Source organism: Ochlerotatus camptorhynchus, unplaced genomic scaffold (genome assembly GCF_037179485.1).
Source record: "Ochlerotatus camptorhynchus isolate MF236.1 unplaced genomic scaffold, CSIRO-AGI_Acam_v1.1 ptg000428l, whole genome shotgun sequence".
Classification (NCBI taxonomy): Eukaryota; Metazoa; Arthropoda; class Insecta; order Diptera; family Culicidae; genus Ochlerotatus; species Ochlerotatus camptorhynchus.
The window spans coordinates 1786627-1805973 of record NW_027040914.1 but is presented as its reverse complement, the minus strand read 5'-3'; the positions used below and the strand labels follow the sequence as shown (position 1 = coordinate 1805973).

Genomic DNA, 19347 nt, shown 5'->3' with positions numbered 1-19347 from the left:
TCATTTTGATGTAGTTGATGGCTAACAGAACAAAAATGAGAGCTAAAAGATATGCGAAGAATATCAAAATTATAACATATATTGATATAAGTGAGAACTGCTTGATAACTTATTTTGATATAGATTTTTTTTTCTCAAGCATTTTATAAAAATCTGTATAAATCTGTATTGTAATTTAAAAATCTGTGATAAATCTGTATTCTGTATCGGGTCTGTATTAAGATTAAAAAATCTGTATTATACAGATAAATCTGTATAAATGGCAGCGCTGTAAAGAATCGAAAATTTCACTGAACAGTTCAGTTACTGTAGATATATTGCCCCTATGGCAAATTTTGTTCGAGAAGCCACTTCCGTTGGGCTTTCCAATCCCCCTCGGTTTTTATACATTTTATACCAGTGGAATCAATTTACCGAAATTTGATATAATTATTTTTACGGTACCGTTGTTTGACGTTTTGGGTTATTGTTTTTATTGTAAAATTTTAGCTTTTTCTGGGTGATGTCATCGTATTTTTCGTAAATTTTCGGCTAAAATCTTGAATTTAGTGCTTCTAATCCGTGTTATCAATAGCGAAACAATAGTGAACGACTGCGATGGCTGATCCAAAGTTTCAATTTCTACCGTACATTGTAAGTGCATACTAGTTTTGAGAGCAACCACCAACAACAAACGGGACTTTCACTCTGAATTTTCTTCCTTTTAGGCTCACGACCAGCCGGATGTGTACGAGACACCGGATGTACTGGAGTCGGAAACGTCCGATTTCTACGAAGAAGAACCCTCCAATGAAAGCATCGAGCGACTTCACATTTCCACCAAGGATTCGTACAATAAGTTCAAGGGAAAGTATCTGACCGGGGATGTGGATTTCAGCGATCGGATTGGGAAGAAAATTCGCATCGGCTACGATGCCCGGACCGAATGGGATTTGGCTGGCGAAGGGGAAAAGGAAACGCCTATCCAGAAGTGTTTGCGTCTGCAGTGCGAAATGAACGAACTGATGGAAGAGATTACGGCTTCTCAGGCCGACGCTAGCAAGAGCAAGGAGGAAAAGGCTTCCTACGAGGCGGTGTTCGAAGTGGTCGGAACGGCAAAGAAAGTTTTGGAAAGTTTGAAATTGGAACAAGCGATTGGAAGTGAAACTGTGGCCGTGGGAGCGGAAGCCGAAGCGAAAAAGTTGTTGACTAAAATTGAGGAATACAAGAAGTCGGGTGGAGCTGATCCGATCAAGACGGCAACCGACTTGGTGTATAGTTCCAGGATTGCCGAGCTGGAACATCGCCTTCATGAACTGGAGGTCGCTGTTGGCGCTAAGCCAGAGAAAATTAGTCGGCTAGCTGGCTCGGCCGGGGCAGGTAACTTAATCGAAGCCGTACAGTCCATTTCAGCGAAGGCAGCTTTACTGCAACCGCAGCAGCTAGATCTGATTGAAGCGAGACTGAATAACTTGGTGACAAAGATGAATGCCATCAACGAGAAGTCGGCAGCTACTGGACAGGATGCTAATCGGGAACAAAAGATTCTGGAACTGTACGAAATTGCGAAAACTACCGAACCGATAGTACAGATTTTACCCGACATGTTGCACCGAATGCAGACGCTGGAGTCGTTGCACAAATACGGTAAGATGGGATATTATTATTAGGAAACTCCGGACTAACTTTTAATCTTTTTTTTAGCTACCAATTTCGGAAAATTATTTGCAGAATTGGAGACAACTCAGGCAACCATTTTGAACGGCGTTGGTTCGAACAAGGCTCTGCTTACGGGAGTGCAGGAAGCGTTTGCTCAAAATCTCGAAAACGTCAACAAGGAAGTAAATAAGCTGGAGGAACGTATGAAGGCGCTTCAGGAGAAGGTGAAGTGAATCTTTGATCATTCCCAGTTGCGTCACCGAAGGGTAATATCGAGTTTTGCTTTTACTACTAGATCTAAAACATTCGCTTATTTATTAATATTCAAAATTATGTGTAATCACCACCCGGTTGGCAAATGAGCAGCTGAGGTTAGAATATATCTATCTATTTAACGCAAGAAAGTACCACTATGAAGAATTTGGACAGGTTTAAAGTATTTTCATTTGATGACGTGGCCTATACGATTTTTGTTTGTTTGTTCCCGAACATTGCCTCCTCAAGAGGAAAACCATAAAATCAAGTACTGAGAAAACAAGGGTTTGTGTGAAGATGCAAAGATGTGATGCACCGGATGTGTAGTATACTACATATACTATAGGAATTCAGTCCACTTCGCATAATGAAACAATTCTGGAGTCCTTTTTGATTGGGTCGTATGTAACATTTTTGTCAATTAGAGAAACGAGATGTTTTGTTTTGATGACTTCTGATGATTTCTACTTTCAATTAGATAGATAATTCTTTCAAAATTCCGATAAACTCCTAGCGACGACCATAGTGCTGCATTTAGAGGTTGAAATTTTTAGCCCTAGCTTCGAGATTCCTTGTACCAGTCCGTCTAGTCCAGATTGAAGTATTTCACATGAGTCTCCTCTCCAAGGACCTTTCCACGAAGAGCAATGGTTAAGTCGTCCGCGTAATCCGCTTTTATAATACCTCTCGGAATGTTGTTCACAAGCCTGGTAATGAAGATGTTGAAGCAAATAGAACTCAAGGGTGAACCTTGCGGAAGTCCTTTCCACGTAGTCCGGTACAGTTTTTCCTGACCGTTCGTGGTTCCTGCAAACCCTTTCTCTTTTTTCCATTTTGTTTATTTGGCAGGCTCAAATGTTATAAAAATAACTTAGCGGAGCCGAGTAACATAGAATACCAATTATGGTACTCAAAATACAAAAAAAATATATACAAATATATTTTATCATATGATTTTTCTGGGTGGCGATCGAAGTGGCGACAAAGCGATTTTCTCCCGTGCACGCAACTTCTTTCTTTCCCGAATTTGTTCCTCATTTTCATTGAACCCGAATCGTGATCGCTGCTGCTGTTTCTGAACATCGTTTTCCGTTGCATGCTCTCCACTACTCTCGTCGGTCGTCGGGGTAGTCACGTCCATTTCGTTATCTTCATTCAACATCTCCAACCCCGTGTCCGTTTCCTGATCGCTAATGACAAACGACGCACCTTCCACCACTACACCAGCATACGTACTGCTGCTGTTTTGTTTTCTTTCACTTTGCTTTCCTTTTTCCTTCAGTTGCTTCTCCGGTTCCTTCCGAGCCTTCAGCTTGGGACAGGAAAGCTTCCGGTGTCCGTCCGCCTTGCACAGAAAACATTTATCTTTGTTGCCATCATAAAAAATATTTCCTTTGCGATTGAAGAAATGTAATGACGTGGGGATTTCCTTCTTCACATCCATATATACACCGCGTATCCCTGTATATACCTCAAAACACAGATCAGTTGGAAATTTCTCCCGGATCATGCGTTTAATTTTCCCATATTTCCCCAGTACTTTATCCAGCTCGTTGTCGGGTACCTCTGGTGGCAAGTCATACACACGCACATATTGAATGAATTCACCAGCATGCGACATGCGTACCTTTGCCGTCGTTCCATTCGCATAATGGAAGATTAAATCCTCCGAATTAAATGTCAGAGCATGGAGCATCGCTTCCTCTGATATGAACTTCATGAAGACTCCCCTTTCCTCACCAATGCGATAAACAGCTTCCATTTCAGCCGGATCCGCGTCGAGTGCTTTGGCGAAATTTACTATCTCTCCGATGTTTGGTTTGGCATCACAATGGCTGAAGCTAAACTTGATGGTGTTTTTTACTTCACACATCTTGCACCGTAGCAACAAAAGGCACCGAACTGCTAGCAACGAACAAAGAGCAACTATATAATAGCGAGTCTTGAAAACAGGCTATCGTGTGGTTCACAACGAAATAAAAAAGGACCCTTTCTCTTGGAATAGACTGTATACCGCCTTAACCAAGCATTCATTTACATAAATCAATTTCATCTCGTTGATCAGACAATTGATGTCCACATTATCGTAAGGACTTTTAATTTCTATGCTACAAACGAGAACATGTTCCCGTTGATGTAATGCGCCCAGGAAATCTTCCGCAATGATGTTTACTCCACTGTACCTTTACCTTGGCGAAAACCGCACTTTTCCTCTCCATATGCCACTCAAAATTTTCTTTGATAAGTATTTCATAGATCTTACGGAAACAAGATGCCAAAGCATTCGGACGAATAGAAGAGACACTATCTAATTGATGGTTTGGTTTTGGAATGGCGACAATTTGGAATACCTTCTAATCTTTTGGGATATTTCCATTTTCGAAAGCTTCATTGTAGATTTTCAGCGATGTTCAAAACCCAATGAACGGGAGATTTGCAATAACAGAGTACAGTACACCATCTACCCTTGGAGATGAATCCTTCCCAGCCTTCAAAACGGCTCGTAGACCACACATTGAGAAAAAAGTTACCTCTAACATGATCTCCATAGTTGCATTAAGAAAACTCCACAGGATTTCTTCGCGTGGTGATAGGTGCAAGCTTATTCAGCAGTTCCTCCATAATTTGTTTATTTGGTCCTACATCAACAGACTGGGTTTAGCCCTAATGATGGATTAAGCATTACTATAGGAAATACAATATAGTCAAAAAGTAACAAGCTGCAAAGGCCGTGAAGTCCAACTTGATTCCTAATTCTTAAATGTATATCACGGAATCTCTGACGCAGCGTCTCGCGTGCCAAGTGAAAATCAAATAAGGAAGCAACACAATTGAAAACCCTTTGTAGCCCATTGATAGCACCATACGAACTATAGTTTGTACGACGAAAAGGTATCTTCAGCATTGCGTTGTTACGGAGTGCTCGCGTTTCAACGTTAACGTCCCAGAACCAGTTGAATCGTCGTTGAATAGACTCTACTCTTTGTACACTGTTTGGGTAATTGGGATTCCATACAGGGCAGCAGTATGCGTACACCAGCCGGACGAGGGAGCAGTAAAGCGACTTCAAACAGTAGATGTCCGTGAAACTTTTAGCTATCCTAAAATTAAGCCGAGCGTTCTGGATGTCTTGTCGATCACGTACGAGATATGCTGGCTGTATGTGAGTTGACAATCTAAAATGACTCCCAGATCCTTAATGTGATTCACACGATGTAGTCAACGCCTTCTAGGATATAACCAAAGATAAATACTAAAGCCTGGTACGCAGCTGAAAAGTAATGACGTTTTTACGTGCTACGGGATAGGACACGGAATGCTAAAGAAATTTCTTTTAATAAGCATTTCTTGACCCAGTACGCAGTTCAAAAGAAATCGGTAAAGGAAAGATCGATTACATTAGTATCGTGATCGATATGAAGGTGGCGCATTCTGAATGCAATTTCATTTTCCTTGCGGAATAATGGTCTGACCAATTATTCCGTTAGGTAATTTTAACGTTTGTTGTAAAAATGATGTTTTGGATGCATTTTAACAACATAAAAATTGATAATTGTTGATTTTAAAATTAGGCGACACCTATGATCTCAAAATTTAGCAAAAGACACCTCCCTATAGCTGTCAAATTTACTTTTGGGAATATTCCTCAAAAATTACTTTTCCGTTTTCTTTTCAGCTGCGTACCAGGCTTAAGATGAAACCAAAGATGAATACTAAGATGAAACTGTCGGAAGAAAAACTTTCTATTTTAGTGTCCTCTTTCACGGTCCCTTTCATCCAATGAATACCCCCCGTATTCAAGGTAATTTTGTGATTTTGCTGCCCCCTCGGTAGAGATGAAATTTTGCGCTCATTTTTATCAAAACAATCACACCAAAATCAGAGATGTCCCATCTTTTAATAATTCGATTTACAACTAATCGATTATTTTTTTGTTCGCTGTGCTGCCATTTTTCCACCAATGCACAGTGGTCCAGGAAGCAAAATTAGGTGGAATAAATTAATAACTCGAAAAATATTAGAGATAGCGTATTGACGTCTTCTAAACATTTTCTTGTGAGCTTTATTCGCGTTGGTTGCAAAAGTGTCCTAAACGCCAAATTCTACCAGCAACGTAATTTGGCCTCTAACTTTTTTATTTCAATAGATAGAGAAATTAAATGTTCTACAAAGTTGTGAACTATAAAAAACTAGAAAACTTTTTTGAACATCGTTTTTGTCTATCTCTTTTATATTTGGAGATATAAACCATTTAAAAAAACAAAAGCCGAAAATCAGATTTTCTGTCATATTTTATTTAAATATCACTTTTTTGGCCTACTAGGGTAAATGTCGGCTTCGGCACCCATTGACTGTTTTCGGCAAACAAAATTTAAACGTTAATTTCACTATGTTTTCCCATCAACACACTTCCCTGAATGCATCCAAACGATTCTTTAGTCTTTCAGCTTCAATCTGATTGTATGTGTACGTCTGAGCAGTCCTGTTATGGCAGATTTTTATTCAAATGAAGCATACGTACTCTAAAATGGGGTTGATTTCAAGTTGCCGATAATAGAACAGCTGGTTAACACGCAGTTCTAATGGGAAGGTTGCCGAAGAAAACGAGGCTGCCGACAATAGTCACACTCACCTGAGAAGTTTGGAGCGTTGTAAAAACGCTTTCAAACAGTTTTGAAGAATTCTGTCGATTAAAATGGATAGAGAAGCAAGCAGCAGATGAATGTAAACCAACAGACACGTCATATATGTGCGTGACGCTGAGAAAATGCTAATAGAAGTGTGGACACTGCTTAGATTGACGAGAATACGTAAATTCCCCTATGTTCAGAACGATTATAGTTAATTTTAAAATACATATTTGCTCCAAAGACACTATACCAGTGCAAGTCTCCTGTCAAAAGTTGTCGTCAGTTTTGTAGTCTTTTAGCTCAAATTTTCAAGCGTAATATTTCAAAATGGCGCAAGTACAACCGATAGTGATACATATCACTTTAAAAAGCATATCAAGAAGTACATTTTAGCAACTTTTGGTGAAGGTGATTTTTGATTTTTTTTAAATAAATGCACTTTGAAAATAGGGGTTTTTATTCCATAAATCTACATTGTTCAGACTTCTTTCGAGTATCAAAGAACCAGATCGATGATACACTATTTTGTGAATACATTAATATAATATATAGCATATAATCTTCAAAATAGCATAAGAAATGGAACCCAAGCAAGACTGCTAATGCCCTTAACATAAACAAGAATATTATTTATAGGTATGCGTATTTCATACACAAACAGACGAATTTGAAAATTTTAATCAATCATTCACTGGGGTATGAGTTAAAGCAAGCGTTGATTTTTGAGACGCTGAATTGTTCATTTCAAAACGTTGATATTTAAAAAAATATGACAGAAAAACTGATTTTTGGTTTTTGTTTTTTTAAATGGCTTATATCTCCAAATATAGAAGAGATAAACAAAAACGATGTTCAAGAAAGTTTTCTATTTTTTTATAATTCACAACTTTGTACAATATTTAGTTTCTCTATCTATTGAAATAAAAAAGTTAGAGGCCAAATTACGTTGCTGGTAGAATTTGGCGTTTAGGACACTTTTGCAACCAACGCGAATAAAGCTCACAAGAAAATGTTTAGAAGACGTCAATACGCTATCTCTAATATTTTTCGAGTTATTAATTTATTCCACCTAATTTTGCTTCCTGGACCACAGTGCAATGGGTTGATGGGTCGATAGGTAGGGTCCAGGTGAGGGAGCTGCCTCTCTGGCGTAGCATTAGTACTCAGTACGGAAAACAAATCAAGGAAATAAAAGATATAATTTGCTTTAGTATTTTCTTCCCTCATAATTGATTTCAATCTTACATTTATTGTTCCTTTCGAACTTTCTCACTCGTTTCCAACGAATATCCTGCCAAATATTCTGGGTACTAGTCGATCCGTATCTAGCCCGATTTGAGTGAGTAGGGTAAGATGGGGTGGGTCAGCTAGTACATTTGTTGATTGTTAAAATCATCAGGTTCAATGTAACCCCAATTATGGGTTGCTTCTTCATGGCTACATTTAGCCTGTCGATGTTGACAATCAATAAAATTAATAAATTAGGTAGATGTCCCATCTTGCCCCACTTTACCCTAAGTTTTAAATCGTAAGTGCATAGATTAAGATGTGCATGATATCTTACCTAAGGTTTTTCCATACCTTACTTTAGTAGTTTTAGGCAACCTATTTTAGGCAACATTTTAGCCGTAATTCACATTAATTTTAGTTTCTTACCGAATTCGAAATTGGTAGGGAGATCCTTCGCTATTTTAAGGTACACCGTAGTTGATAGATTTCCCTGTTGACATGATGTAATTATTTTATGTTCTAGTTGTAAATGCATGTTGAATTCAGTACGTACCATAATATAAGATAATTTTATGATCAATTTTAGGCTTTATAAATTTAGGATAGTAAGAAAAAAATCACTTTTAACGGTAATTAGGAAGAGCCTGAACATGACTTTTACTTTCAGATAGCTTTTTATCATTTTGACAATTCTTCTTCTACAACTGACAGATAGTCTATCGGAAAGGCTAGACTATCTATTGGCATTTATACCTTATACTTTTTCACGGGGCCTAGCCCTCGCGGCGGCGCACGCAACGCGTTGCTAGAGTATCGGCGGACCTGCTAATTGAAAAACTTTCGGCTCCGTAATGTTTTATTAAGACCCTGAGTTGAGCCTTACCAAATAAAGGAATTGGAAAAAAACACACAATCTAATCGATTTTTTGGTTGACTAGTTGACTACATTCTAACTGTTCTTCGGTCGAGTAGTAGAACGATTCATGGGAACAGGTAGCTGTAAATTGATGGATCCAAAGAAGAACAGTTCGGATTAATTATTCCAAGAATCTCCATGCGTATGGTCTATAATTTATTTCATAGAACTATTTCAATATGACTGCAATTGACTATCGAAATCCATTGCTTCGCTAGAGTTCAAGTTTAATATTCACTATGAATACATTATTCACACACTAACATAAATCTGTATAATTTAGACACAAAACCTATCCGATCCTAAATTGTATCAACTATCGTGCTATAGAGACATTAAAATATCCAACCTTACTGGTAGTTGGTTATCTACTGTTGGGAAGCCGGCGGAGCTTTCTCCGCTCTTCCCTTGGCCTCGTCTCAGAGATTGACGTTGGCGTAGTCGGGTTCATTCTCGCCCCGAACGTACATCGTGCCGTGCTTGGCCATGTATTTTTTGATGAATTCCCGCGCCTTGGTTCGCACGGAATCCGTCACTTCCAGTTCGTTGATGGTGTTGTCACAGTGCTTGAGCTCCTTCAGCAGGACAAAGTGGGTGAGCTGTTTGGAAGATAGCTACAGTTAAGAACGATCTCAAATCGGACCGCATATCGAACCACTTACCTTTCTAGCCAAATGCTTGAAATCCTCCGTATTAGTGATCCTACCGGTCTGGCAGGAATCCTTCCGATAAGCACTCAAATGCTGTACAATCACGCCGGCTATTTCTCCACGGAATTTCTCCTTTATCTTACGGGCCTCGTCGCTGCTGAGATCAGGCTTATCGGCCTTCTTGCGTTTACCAATCTTTGACGAACCCAGCGACGAGGAAGTTGCGACCGATGAGGAACCAGCGAAGGTCGAACTTTCACCCTGCTTTGCGGCACGCTTCTTTCCCAACCGTTGTTTGACCTTTTGCCATTCTTCGTAGGGGGAAATTTTCTTCTTCTTAGTGAGAATGTCCAACTCATCTACGATGCACTTATCGTCAACGATTTTATGCGAAACCACCAGGTCATCGTCGATGAGGGAACTTTCCGTGGCACTTCGATCCAGGGCATCCCCGGTGAACGACCCACTGAATGGACTATCGGAAAGCGATTTATCAAGCATGCTTCGAGCCCGTAGCCGTTTGGCTTCCTCCTTCCGCCGGCGGAGCTTCTCTTTGGTTTCCTTGTACCGCTTCATCTCCATCTGACCGTACAGTTTGTCCTCCTCCGTACGGGGCTACAACAAATCAACATACCAATTCATGTTTTGCTTTCGTACACTTAATACTATACTTACGCTTATGACTTTCTCCTGCACCAGCCTGTTGCTGTGCTTCCGCTTGCGATGTTGAAGCAATTCTTCGGCTGTTTTTTCGAACGATTCTCCACCGAATAATTTTTCGCCGCTGCTGCTGGCCTGTGGAGATGAGTCACCGGCTTCCAGATCTTTGATCGTCTTGGATAGATCATCGTTCATGTCGTCCGGCTTGGCGAGGACATCGTCTGCAAACAATCAATTGAGGTTGAGAAATTTGAACAACAACCTAGTTAGAACTCACCTAAATTGAAACTGGACTGCTGCTTCTTTTTCTTCTTGAGCAACTGCTCCAGCTGCGCGTTCAGATACTCCTCTTCCGAGTCTTCCGTGTCGGTTGTGCTTGAATCCGAGCTCATCGAGATGTCTTCATCGCGCAGTCCCTGGCTGGGTCTGTTGGGATTATTCTTCTTCGGAGGATCCCACTGCGGGACGCGTTCTTTGACGTGATAGTAGTATAACCGTCCCCGCTCGTCGATGGCAAACTTCCACAGCGGAGGTAAATCCATCGGTGGCAATTCGTAATCCTCTGGATTGGTCGGCATCGGAGGTGGCATCACTTTGAAGTACATGTGACTGGGTGGCCTCGGCAGCGGTCGATCATCGACGGCAAAGTACTCTCCGGTGGCGGGATTCATCTTAACTGGCACGTCCATCGGATTGGTATGGTGCGGATTGAGGCCAAATTTACCGCAGTTGCTTTCATGCTGCATCCAAAGTTCCTTGTTTCGTCGCTCGGCTTCTTCGTGGGCGACTTTCATTTCGAACATCTGGCGACGCTGTTGCTTCGAGAGGTTGTCCATTTTATGCATAGGACTGGCAGTGCTGAGTGGTCGTTTCATTTTGTAGAAGTTCAGAAGTTCCCGATCGTCTACCGACTTGCGACGTTTGAGTTCACGGGAACGATCCAGGAATCGACTGGTCGAGTGACGTTTGAAGGATTCGTCGTCATCACCGAGCCCGAGAGCTTTGTAGCGCAGATCGGCTTCCCGTTCGTGTTCCTTCATCTGTTCAATTCGTTCCTTTTTCGGAATTCGGAAAACCTCCTTGAGATTGATCCAGCTGATGAGCAGCTTGCAAGAGAGGATGCGGATCTGGGTTCCGAGACGTTTTTCTTCGGGAGCATTTTCGTCTTCCGGTTCGGGGATTTCAATTGCACCGATCAAGCTGACTGCCGATGGAATGATTTCTGGGATGGCGGCGGCGATTGGCTTCTCCTGTCCTTTTTCAGATCCTTCCTTCTCCGAGCAGGTGTTGCTGATAATCTCCTTCAATCTACCGAGGTCGGCTATCTTGAGTAGTTCAGGCATGTTTTTCAATACTTCTGCGCTTCCGACGACTTCCTGCTTCTTGGCATCGGAACTGGTGTTGCTATCGCTTGCCGTTTCATTGCTGTCACTCGGTGAGCTACTACTGGATTCTTTCTCTTTCTCCGGTTCTTTTTCCTTTTCCTTGAATTTTTCGATTTTGGCCCACTTTTCGATCGTCTGCATGATCTTGCTGTCCTTCAGCATGGTTTTGTTTGGAATGGGTAAACGATCCATGGTGTCCAGGATCTGAATGCGGAATTTGAGATCTTCGATGGATTCAGTCGATTCGCAGATCCATCCGTAGAGTAGTTGGAGACCATGGTAGTCCAGGAATAGTCGTCGACAGGGAAGTTCTCCGCTCTGGAGGATCGTCAGCAATCGGCTTCTGGATTTGATGTCCTTGGCGCGGACCATCAGTCGAGACAGTTTCAACGTTTGGGCTTGGTTCTTTAGACCGGTCTTGAGAAGATGATTGATCTCCTGCTCCAGATCAGGATCTTCGTGAATTTGCGGTCGTCGTTTGTTTGGACGTTCAATGCGTTTGCGAACCTTCTTGGGCACCTTCGGTTCCGGTGGTTTCACAATAGCCGGTTCTATCGCAACCGGTTTTGGAGCGTCTGGTTCTCCTTCCACTTGTGGCTTAGTCTCCTCGTCTAGCGATTTCAACTCTTCAGATTTGACCGCATCTTCCGTTGCTTCAAGTGCTACTGGGATAACTTGAGCGACTTCCGGTTGCACTTCTTCTTCGTCTCCGCTTTCTTCAACTTCCTCTTCGTCTTCGTATTCCGATTCGCCGTCGCTGCCCGGGTCTCCACCGATCCAGCCGGTGCAGTTTTCCGCTTCGCAGTAGCACTTCTGAGCCCTTCGACCGTACCGTTGGAACTGATAATCGAAGGTGATCTCCTCTCCCGGCATAACGTACTTGGTGCAGAAGAATCCAATGCGAAGCTCGCCGTTTACGGTCCACTTTTGCGTCTCGGCATTCGGGTCGCACGAATGGTTTATGAAACGGGAAATGTTTCCCTGTGTGGTCGCATCGATAATGGCATCGCTCCTCAATGCCATGAAGTAGTAGTGTTGGTTCTTCTCCTTGGAGTACAACTCAGCTCGTTCATCGAACTGCTCGCTGTTTAGCACCTCTCCCACATACTCCATGATAAAATCCCCAGGGACAATCTCGGTACTGGCTTGAATACCGAAGCCCTTCTTCTCCGTCCGGAAGACCTGGCAGTTTGCATATTCCAGCTTTTGGAAGCGCTTGTTTGTGCAGCGCTCTCCAACGATACATCGCGAACCGCATTCGATCATCAGCAGCTTGTTTAGACAGTCCTCGCCGCAACCGAGTTCTCCTCGATCGATCTCCTCCGTAGTCAGGAAGCAATCGCAAGTCATCTTCTTCGCCTCCTTACTGATCACCTTATCGCAGTGGTACATATTCTCCCGGATCGTCTCGAATCGACTCAGCTTGTCCTCCATGTCTCGGAGATATTCCTCCGATAGTTCTATGTTCGTCACCGATGGATCCAGTTCGGTTGGCGGCTGCTGCTCCATTCCAGAACTGTCAGTTATAGAAACGACATTGAAGTTCCCCGTGATGGCATCCTTCAGAACCTTTGAATCGATTCCCATTGAAATTGTGGTCTTCTTATAGAGCTTGTCTTTGTCTTTGACCAGCCCATGACCACTGGTCCGCTGTTTCTGGGAACTGATCGTTTTGATACGGGACGACCTACGGATGCTTCCGTCGTCCTGTTGTTCCGCTTTCACCTCCTTCATGCTGTCCATCGTGGAACTGTTGTTGGAGTTGGAATCGTCGTTCGAGAGTTCCTGCGCCGCTGGCGGAGAAGCTGGTGCTTCCACCACCAAAATCGCTAGTTCTTCCTCCACCTTTGGAACTTCTTCGGCAGGCTTCTCGTCGGAGATTGAGATGTTTTGGAACTCTTTCAGGGCATCTTCTGGTCGGGGACCGGAAATCTGTACGCTGGCGTCGAACGCTTCCGATATTTGTCGGACTGCTTCTTCATCTTCTTCAACGTTTGTTTCCTCTTTCGGGACCACCGCCACCTGGTCTGAAACGAGCGATTCCTGAGAGGAACTGGTTATTTGAATTTCTTCGTCGTTTTGGTACATCTTCCGCGAAGCTTTGGTGACGATTCGTGGCAGTTCCGGAGGTGGAAGTTCTTCCTTTATGGCAGGTTTGGTGTCCGGTTCTTCCTTCACTGGAACTTCTGTCGGTTTCGGTTGTTGTACCTCCGGAGGTTTCATGTCCACCAGAGGAGGAGCTTCCACCGGTTTGTCTTTGGATTTATCCTTTTTCGAAGCTTCTTCCTTGGGTTTTTCGTCCTTCAAGCTCTTCCTTGCCTTCGAACTACCGGACGAATCTCTTTTATAGGATGACTCCTTGGATTTCTTTGCGCTCGACGAACCAACCTTGCTCGGAACGGGGGAACAGTTCGTCGAACGGCTCTTTTCTTTCGGTTCCTTCACCTTGGACTGGCCAGTGGAAGAACTACTCTTCTTTTTGCCTTCCGATTCGCTCCGAATTTTAGAATTCTTATCGGATTTACGTGACTTTTCATGATCCTTGGACGACCGCTTTATCTCCTCCACCGGTTTTTGCTTCGACGTCGAATCTAATGCCTTCAGCTCACTATCGAAGCACTTTTTTGGTTTATCGGCAACCTTCGGCACCGGTGTGGACGGTTTGGTCACATCTTCCTTCTTTTCCGACTCCGTCGGTTTCTTTTCCGACTCCGTCGATTTCTTTTCGGCCACTTCCGACAAGCGTTTCTTATCCGGGTCCGGCTTTTTCTCAGATACTTCCGGCAGCCGCTTCTTGTCCGGGTCCGGCTTTTTCTCAGAGATTTCCGATATGCGCTTCTTGTCCGGATCCGGTTTCCTTTCGGACTCGGATCGGCGTTCTTTTTTGCCACTTTCGGACGCTCGCTTACGATCCTTGTCCTTGTCTTTGTCCCGATCCTTACTGCTACCACTGGAGCGATTTCTCGAAGGCTCACGATCCCGGCGATCCTTGGACGAAGGCTCCCGTTCGCGGTCCTTAGATTTCTTCGAATCCTTCCTGGATTCTCGGTTCTCTTTCGACGATTTCTTAGGTTCCTTTGGCGTTTTTGGTGCTACGTCCAGTTGAGGTGGTTTTGACTCTGCCAACGGAAGTTCTTTCTTGATCTCTGCAGGAGCTTCCTCTGCAATCTTGTCCTTCTCCGGTTCTTTCGCAACTATATCCTTCGTTTCGGGAACGACTGGTTCGACTTTTACTGTGACAATGGAAGGTTCTACTACCTCCTTTGGAGTCTCCGGTTCCTTTACCACCTTTTCAGTAACATCCGCCTTAGACTTTCGGCTGCTGGATATGGACTTGCGACGTTCCGAAATCGATTTCCACCTCGTATCCCTGGATGTTGACTTCTTGGGAGTTTTGTCGGAATCAATCTCGGGTTCTCCTGCCTTAACAAACACCGGCTGTTCCCGTTCCTCTTTCTTCTCAGGAACAATTTGTTCGACAATCTCTTCCTGTTTGATTTCTACCGTCTTTGGAAGTTCAAGCACGACAGGTTCCACCGCAGTGTCTGCCTCCATGGGAACCGGTAAAATCTCCTTAACCGTTTCTCCCGGAGCAGGTACCTCAACTTTCTGCTCCTCCACGTCTTTTTCTTCTTTTTTCTCCACGCATTTGATCACCTCAATCGTATCCTCCTCCAAGCTCGGTTCTGTATCTCTTCGACTTCGTCCTCTTCGCGGCCCATCCGCTGGGGAAGGCCGCGTACCACCACGAATTCTTCGTCTCCTAAATGGTTTCGGAGTAGCCGAAAGCACCGGTGTAGCCATTTCTTCGTCATTGTTAATAATCTCGTCCGCTTGGAGGACTATTTCGATAGCGTCATCTAGACCGTCTTCGTTTTCGAGCGTGTTCACGGTGGTTTCCATCGATTCAGGCTGTGCTTCAACTACCGTTTGTTTTTTCTCAACTGGTTCTGGTTTTTTTGCCGGAACTTCCGAAGGGTTTACTTCCGGAACTTTCGAAGGTTTTACCCCCGGAACTTCCGACGGCTTTACCTCCGGAATTTCCGACGTCTTTTCCTCCGGAATTTCCCCAGGTTTCAGTTCTGGAGAACCAGACTCATTCGATGTCACTGAAGTGGAAGTTCCCGCATTGCTTCTTGTTGTTTTGTACGACCTCTTGATGAACATCGATCCAGCCGGACGCACTGGTTCCTCTTCTGTCGGAATTGCCGGTTGCAGAATAGTTGATTTTGCCGGTCTTCCCCGCCGTTTCTTACCAGCCACCACTACCTCGGACTTTTCTTCCACCCGTGAAGTGTCCTCCTCTGGGACTTGCATAGGCAGAATCGAACTGAACGACATCAAGGAGGACAACGACGAACATGACGGGCCTGCCCCGATATTGGTGAATTCCTCTTCTGGCCAACCGCAAAACTCCTCCGGCGACGGGCTGTCGAAACCGAACATCTCATCGTCCGTAAAATAACTACTATCGATGTTGAATGTTAAGGTGGAATCGTTTCGATCTTCTGGTTCCGTGAGCGTTATACTTTCATCCGCCCATTCTGTAGAGCGTCTGTGTGCCACGGATTTTTGTTCCTTTTTCTTCCGTGGACGGCCTTCCCGCGGTAGTGGTGTACAGGCACGCGTAGGTCTTTTCCTGGGCTTCTCCTCCCTCTTACCAGCATACGTCCTGACCGGTGGATGAAGCAGCATCGGCGGTGAATCGGGAGACAAATCATCGGACGATGAAAGCATTTCTGACTCTTTTGGGTGACTTTTCCGACCGCCGGGATTGCTCCGCGCCAGTTTAACATCTGCGTACGGTACCTGGGATGACGGCAAGGGAGCGTCCACGACAAAATCCCGATATTTGTTCGTCACCTTGACCTGTCGTTTGGATTTGCGAGTACCAACCACTTCTGTTTTCGAACTACTTTCACCCTCCGCTTCCTGATGAGCCGGAAAACCACTGCTACCTGAACTGGAAGCATCATCATCGTCATATTTCTTTTCGGTCTCAACCTAAAATTACAATCAAGGTCATTCCGTGAATATTTACCACTTCGATCAAACTATACCTGCATGTGACCTAGCTCCTTGGATCCCTTATCAGTCGAAACATTGTCATTCACAATTTCACTGCGTTTCGGTTCATTAGAATCCCCATCAGGCTTCATCGAGTACGATGCTTCCGTCGAAATGAAACTGCAACCTTCGTGCGATTTGGAATCCTCATCGATTATCTCTATCAGCTCAACCAACCCCTCGTCATTAGAATCTGCCTTCTCAACAACGGTCGTCGTCCGAACCCTCTGCTGACTTCTTCTAGACGACCTTGTTGGTCCTACGGATTTCTGAAAATCGCAAAATGTTCTCTCAATTTACAAACATCATTTCCACCAATCGATAATTTCACTTACGCTTCTTGCCCGAGCAACTTTCCGTGCTGGTGTTGCCACTGCTGATGCTGATTCTTTTACGGCCGAAGGCTCTGGATTAACCTGGTCCATATGCAGTTTCTGCAGCACCACCGATGCTCGCAAATTCGTCAAATTAATTCCCCCCAAACAAAATGTACCCTTGCTATCTCCTTTCTTATCCGTTGTAAGAGGTGTTTCCGTCTGTGCGGGTGGCGAAGCCTCACCTTTGTTATCCCCCTCGCCGCTTCCGCTGCTGCTGCAGCTCACTGAAGACCGAGCTTTGGTGGAACTTTTCACCGCTGCCGATGTGCGTGTAGTTCGAACCATTTTCAGCGAAAAATATCACCCATCGATCAAGAACCTACTATACTTACGTTTGACGGCAAAATTGGTCCGATTCGGGCACGATTACTTGCTGGAAATTGCAATTATAAATCGAACACCACGGGACACTTCCAGCAAACACAAATGGCGGCCATAGTTTTTCACTTCCTTCTCGGGAGCTTCCTCACACCAATGCACCAATCCCAACGAACGTGCAAACGATGCGAATCATGTAGAAGGGACATCAAACGAAGAAAAACAAATACCCGGTATTGAAAAACGCGGGTAAAACTCGAAGACACACTAAAAGCAATTAGAACAAATAAGACGGATTTTTGAAAAATACACGGAGAAATAGGAAAAAAAACCACACTCAGAAAAAAAATAAACTAATGCGCGTTTCACACCAAATTGAACTAATAAAGCGCGTTTTCACTTATTAAAAAGTGTGATAAAACTGCAAGTTTACGTCTTGGTGTCACCTTATGATGCAAGCAATAAGTGCTCCGAAGACATCAAAACGATTTGACGGAAACGTGCACTTTTATCATACTATTTGCATTTTTGGGACAGTCCAGTTTCATATGCAATCAGCAATAATTAACCACTTCATTCGAGCAGATAAAATGACGTTTACTACCACTCTAACTTTGAAATGAAACATTATTTTGAGATTTTTTCTTCTAGAACATCGAGAAAAGTAGTCAACATTTGTGCGTTTCATAAAAAAATAGAAATTAGTTGGTCCAGTTTTGTGAAATCGCTGGTAGAAAGTCACGCCAAAACTGCTTGACAAAGTGGTCAATTAGTATAAAAGTCACACTAAAACGCTATTCGCCTGGTTGACTCCAGGTTTCGTTTAGTTGCCAACAAAACGAGCCTAGTATAAACTTGAAGTATAAGGAGTATAGTTTATCTTTTGAATACCCGCATAAACGCGAACCATAAATTTACCCTACCTAAAATGGTTAAACATTGTTTATAATCCCTGCTAAACTTTAACTGAAATGGTTATGGAACTTTACATGAACGTTTAATGATAAAGTTTCAACCTTATGTATTATGGTTTTTTGGAACTGGACCATACAAATAATGGGTTGTTAAGAACCATTACCGTTCCAAATTCTTGTTTTCTCCATACATTTTCGGAAAGAGAACTATATTAGAACCTGTTGTTGAGAGAGTGAAACAAGAAACTAAATTCCATGAATTTAATCCGTCGATGTTGTAAATTATAAAATTCCTAAGAATGAAACAGTTTTTACTGGTAATGTCAGAAGATTAATCAATTAAGTATAAGTTAATCTTACTTTTAGTGTTTCTAGTTTCTCTAACAACTGTAATATTCGAATATCCCGCAGCTAACGACCTGTGTTTGTGTATATAATATTCGTTTAGTATTTAAATAGCTATAGTTTAGAATTAAGGAATTTCTCACCTATGAGCTAACGACAATACAATGGCATTCGTCATTACGGGCTGTTCAAAGCCTGGTTCTCATTGAATAACCTCCTTTTCGTCTAGATGTAGTATTATACGATATTTTCACTCTTATATCATTATCTTGTAAATAACTCACCTAAATTTAGCTTAATCCGAGCAATTCAGTAGATGATAGTTCAAATTTCCGTAAATTTAGGAATAACCAAGTATTAAGTACTTAATTGTCGTTTAAAAAAAAACTGTAGATTAATTTGATTTAACGATGGCCGCTTTGTTGTTATTTTGCATCTCTTCGGGTGATGATTCATTCGTAGTGCTATTAATCCCTTGACCAGCGCTGGGTGTGGCGTACAGTAGCGGAGCGTTAAATGTGGGCACGGTCACGTTTGATTCTGACGGGGCGTAGTCAACAGAACCTTTTAACTTATGGTTTGAGTACTTAATGGTAATGGTTATGGTAGTCAGTAAGGTCCACGAATGGTTTTGTAACATCGATCAACTTTATGTGGAATATATCGCGAATTGGTTGCCTGTAATTTACTGATTACCAATTCATGATATATTCCACGTAAAGTTGAGCGATAATACAAAACCATTAATGGACCTTATAGTACGTTCAGACTACAGAGTTATAACATGTTATAGCGCTATCTTGATGGTGGTTTCTGTGTTGCAATTATTTGACAACCGTTATAACATGTTATAACTCTGCAGTCTGGACAGCGTTTTACTGACTACCAAAACTATTAGCATTAATGTTCTCAAATCATAAGTAAAAACGTTCTTATATAGTTCTCTTTCTGAAAATGTATG

The 19347-nt window shown here is 42.8% G+C and overlaps 2 protein-coding genes across 2 annotated transcripts; one reads left to right on the top strand and one right to left on the bottom strand.

Moving 5' to 3' along the window:
* The first annotated feature begins 494 nt into the window (after positions 1-494).
* Positions 495-2058, top strand: DCTN2-p50 (dynactin subunit 2). Its single transcript, XM_065234013.1, has 3 exons — positions 495-633; positions 708-1626; positions 1684-2058. Exons 1-3 carry the CDS (start codon positions 598-600, stop codon positions 1869-1871), a joined length of 1143 nt encoding a protein of 380 aa, XP_065090085.1. The 5' UTR covers positions 495-597; the 3' UTR covers positions 1872-2058.
* Positions 2059-8813: 6755 nt separating this feature from the next.
* On the bottom strand, positions 8814-17272 carry Set2 (SET domain containing 2). The gene is made up of 6 exons (XM_065234022.1): positions 16768-17272; positions 16426-16701; positions 10258-16369; positions 9996-10201; positions 9333-9935; positions 8814-9269 (listed from the first exon to the last, which is right to left on the bottom strand). The coding sequence occupies exons 1-6, from the start codon at positions 17092-17094 to the stop codon at positions 9090-9092; spliced, it is 7704 nt and encodes a 2567-aa protein (XP_065090094.1). The 5' UTR covers positions 17095-17272; the 3' UTR covers positions 8814-9089.
* Between the last annotated feature and the right edge of the window lie 2075 nt (positions 17273-19347).